This window comes from Echinops telfairi, unplaced genomic scaffold (genome assembly GCF_000313985.2).
Source record: "Echinops telfairi isolate 266 unplaced genomic scaffold, ASM31398v2 ScPeMD7_2291;HRSCAF=2852, whole genome shotgun sequence".
Classification (NCBI taxonomy): domain Eukaryota; kingdom Metazoa; phylum Chordata; class Mammalia; order Afrosoricida; family Tenrecidae; genus Echinops; species Echinops telfairi.
The window spans coordinates 29,703,062-29,705,855 of NW_022106189.1; the positions used below are offsets into that span (position 1 = coordinate 29,703,062).

Sequence of the window (2,794 nt, forward strand, 5' to 3'; positions counted from 1 at the left end):
CCCCCCCAGGCTGGAAGAACTCCCAGGTCACAAAGAATGCCATCTTTAGGAAGTGTGTGTGTGTGTGTGTGTGTGTGTGTGTGTGTGTGTGTGTGAGAGAGAGAGAGAGAGAGAGAGAGAGAAATGACGTAAGACCCAGGAGAGAGCATCACTGGAGCACAGCCGTGACGTGCAGGGAGTGGCGGTGAGCGTGAATCAGTGACACAACTGGAGCAGAAATAACGAGTGTGTTGACATGATGTGAAAGATGGAAGCCAGGTCACCAGCCACGTGTGTAGAGACCGCTGAGTGGAAGCGTGTTTCCACGCGCACAAATGAAGGCTAAAAGGAAGGAAACCCAGAAGTGCAGGCCTTCGACCAACTCCATGGAGGTGAACCCAGGGGGTGGGGGCTCCAACCTCCCCACACCCTCCACCAGCCCCTGGTCATTAGCCATCCCTCGTGGGCTTCACTCATCAGACAGTCAGCTCCTGGGTCCCCAAGACCCAAAGTGTCCTCCTCTACTAACCCACCTGTGAAGATGGGGCACGCTCAGAGTCTCCCCTAGAACCTCACCCAAACCACTTCTGCACACACACACACCCCCCAGGGACAGCCTCATTCCCACCCCCGCCACACACTGAGGAGCCATGCAAAGAGCCATGGGGGGTGGAGATCCCCAAGTTTCAGCTCCAAGACAAAATGCTAAAAGGAATATAAATGCAAGTGATCCTGATTTCCACTTTACTCTCCCCGAAATGAAGGGCTCAAAGGGCAAATTTGTACCAACACGGGGAGTGCTGTTAGAATCCCCCCCAGCTCTAGACTCCCGTCTCTTTCAGAAAACCCAAACCCAGCAGCCCAGGCCCTGACCGACTTGCCTCCTTCCTCCCCCGCCTTCCAACATCACCGAATCACTTGCCTGGTCCTATCAGTGCCTGCTGCTTCATACCTGGCGCACCTGCTTCCCTTCCCGGGCCTGCCCCAACTCCCCACACCTGTGCAATCCTCCGCCACAGTCCGCCAGCACCTGAATCCAGGAACCAGCCATCCCACACCTCATGTCACTCTACCCAATTGACCCAAGGCCACGGGGGCTTCCCTGCGGGCCCGCTGTCCCCAGGGCTCTCTCTGAGCCCCTGGCTCAGGAAGTCAGAATGGCTTCAGTCCTCTGTCCACCCTACATCTGCAAGCAGGCTGGGAGCTCCTTGGGGACAAAGATTTTGCCTTGGCACTGACACATATATAAAGTATAGATTTTTTCCTTAAGAGGAGAAAGGTGTTACAATGTTTATTGGCTTGTTTCTATCTTGAGTCTCAATCCAACTGGGAAGCCATTTAAAACCAACACCAAACTCACAGCCATCGAGTGGATTCCCATGCAGTGACCCTCCAGGGCAGGGCAGGGCAGGGCAGGGCCGGGCCCGCCCCTGTGGGCTTCTGAGACAGTGACTCTTTGCAGTTGGAGAAAGCCTCCTTGTCTTGTCTCCCTCGGAGCTGCTGCTGGTTTTCCAACTGCTCAACCTGGCTACCAGAGCTGACTCGGAACCTCAGATGGCCGTTGCCCCTGGTTATCTGATGGGGAATCGGTTCCAGGAAGCCCTCCCCGCCACCAACCTACCGGCCAAACCCATAGCCGCAGACATTGGCTCCCGGGTCTGAAATGGCTTGGTGTTTGCATACAGCTTAGGCTCCTCCTCCGAGTGCTTTAACCTGCCTCGATGACTCTGCCCTCAATGCCCAGGACGGTGCCAAGCTAAGTAGACAGCACCTTCTTGCTCCCTCGTGGCCTCTGAGGGATTGCTCTCGTCACTGAACTGCTCCCCGCACCCCAGTATTCCTGATCCGAAGTGGGCTGAATCCACGGATGCAGAAGCCCTTAATTCAGGCGGGCCTGCCGCATACACATGTGTAGAATCTGGACGGAAGTGGGTGAGAAGCCGTGGACACGCTGGAAGAAGCAATGCCGTCATGAGAGCCATTGTTCCGGGCTGTTTCCATCCCCCCCAGCGCCCGCCACCCCCCTCCGTCCCCCCGGCCTTAAACTGTTTTTCATAGCTGGGCTGGAGTACATGGGAAACCACAGAAATGACGGCTTCCACCACACCACCATCAAGGCACAGAGGCAACGAGGAAGCCGCCCCAAACGCGCCACCAGGGACCAACGCTGGCCATCTCCGGGGTCCTGTGAACCCACATCACTCTCTCGGGGAGCCCACCGTTTGGAATCTTGGGGGGCAGCGCTGGGGCCTTCCCTCCTCAGGCCCCAGGAAGCTGCTCTCCTTTTATTTTCATCAGAGAACTTTCTAAACAAAGAAAACCCCACTCTGACCTCCCTCGGGGATGTCTTGACCCACAGGGAGCAGGCGAGAGGCTCTGATGCCCGAGTGGGCACCCCCTTCCTTCCTCGGGACCTCAGCGTCTAAGCAGCAGGCTTGGCTCCGCCCCTGAGGGCTTGCCCTCCGTTGACAGAAATCTGCTCTTAAGCAAAAGCGTCTGTTTCCTGGTGGCAGTCGATAACGCTTGTAAACTTCGAGTGAAACATTTGAAAAGAAATCGTCCTCGTGACAATGGTGTTTTGTTTCCAGCTTCTCCTCCAAAACTTTCCCACTTAGCACCCCCCACCACCTCATCCAAGAAAGGCCTTACGTAAAGGAAACGTGTCTGTGTATGTATGTGCACATGCATGTAAGAATGTCAACACCCCCCTTGTAGATCCCTGTGTCTTCAAGTAATTTATTACAAAGGAAGAATATTGAACACACACACACACACACACATACACACACACACACACGCCCGTCAACCTCACACC

General features: G+C 55.4%; 1 protein-coding gene across 1 annotated transcript in view; it reads right to left on the reverse strand.

The window, feature by feature from the left end:
* Positions 1–1,030, reverse strand: part of CMTM4 (CKLF like MARVEL transmembrane domain containing 4) — a 20,976-nt gene extending 19,946 nt beyond the window's left edge. Inside the window, exon 1 of the mRNA XM_030886593.2 lies at positions 932–1,030. Coding sequence (XP_030742453.2) covers positions 932–1,030 — 99 coding nt within the window. The remainder of the gene's footprint in view (positions 1–931) is intronic.
* Positions 1,031–2,794: the final 1,764 nt, after the last annotated feature.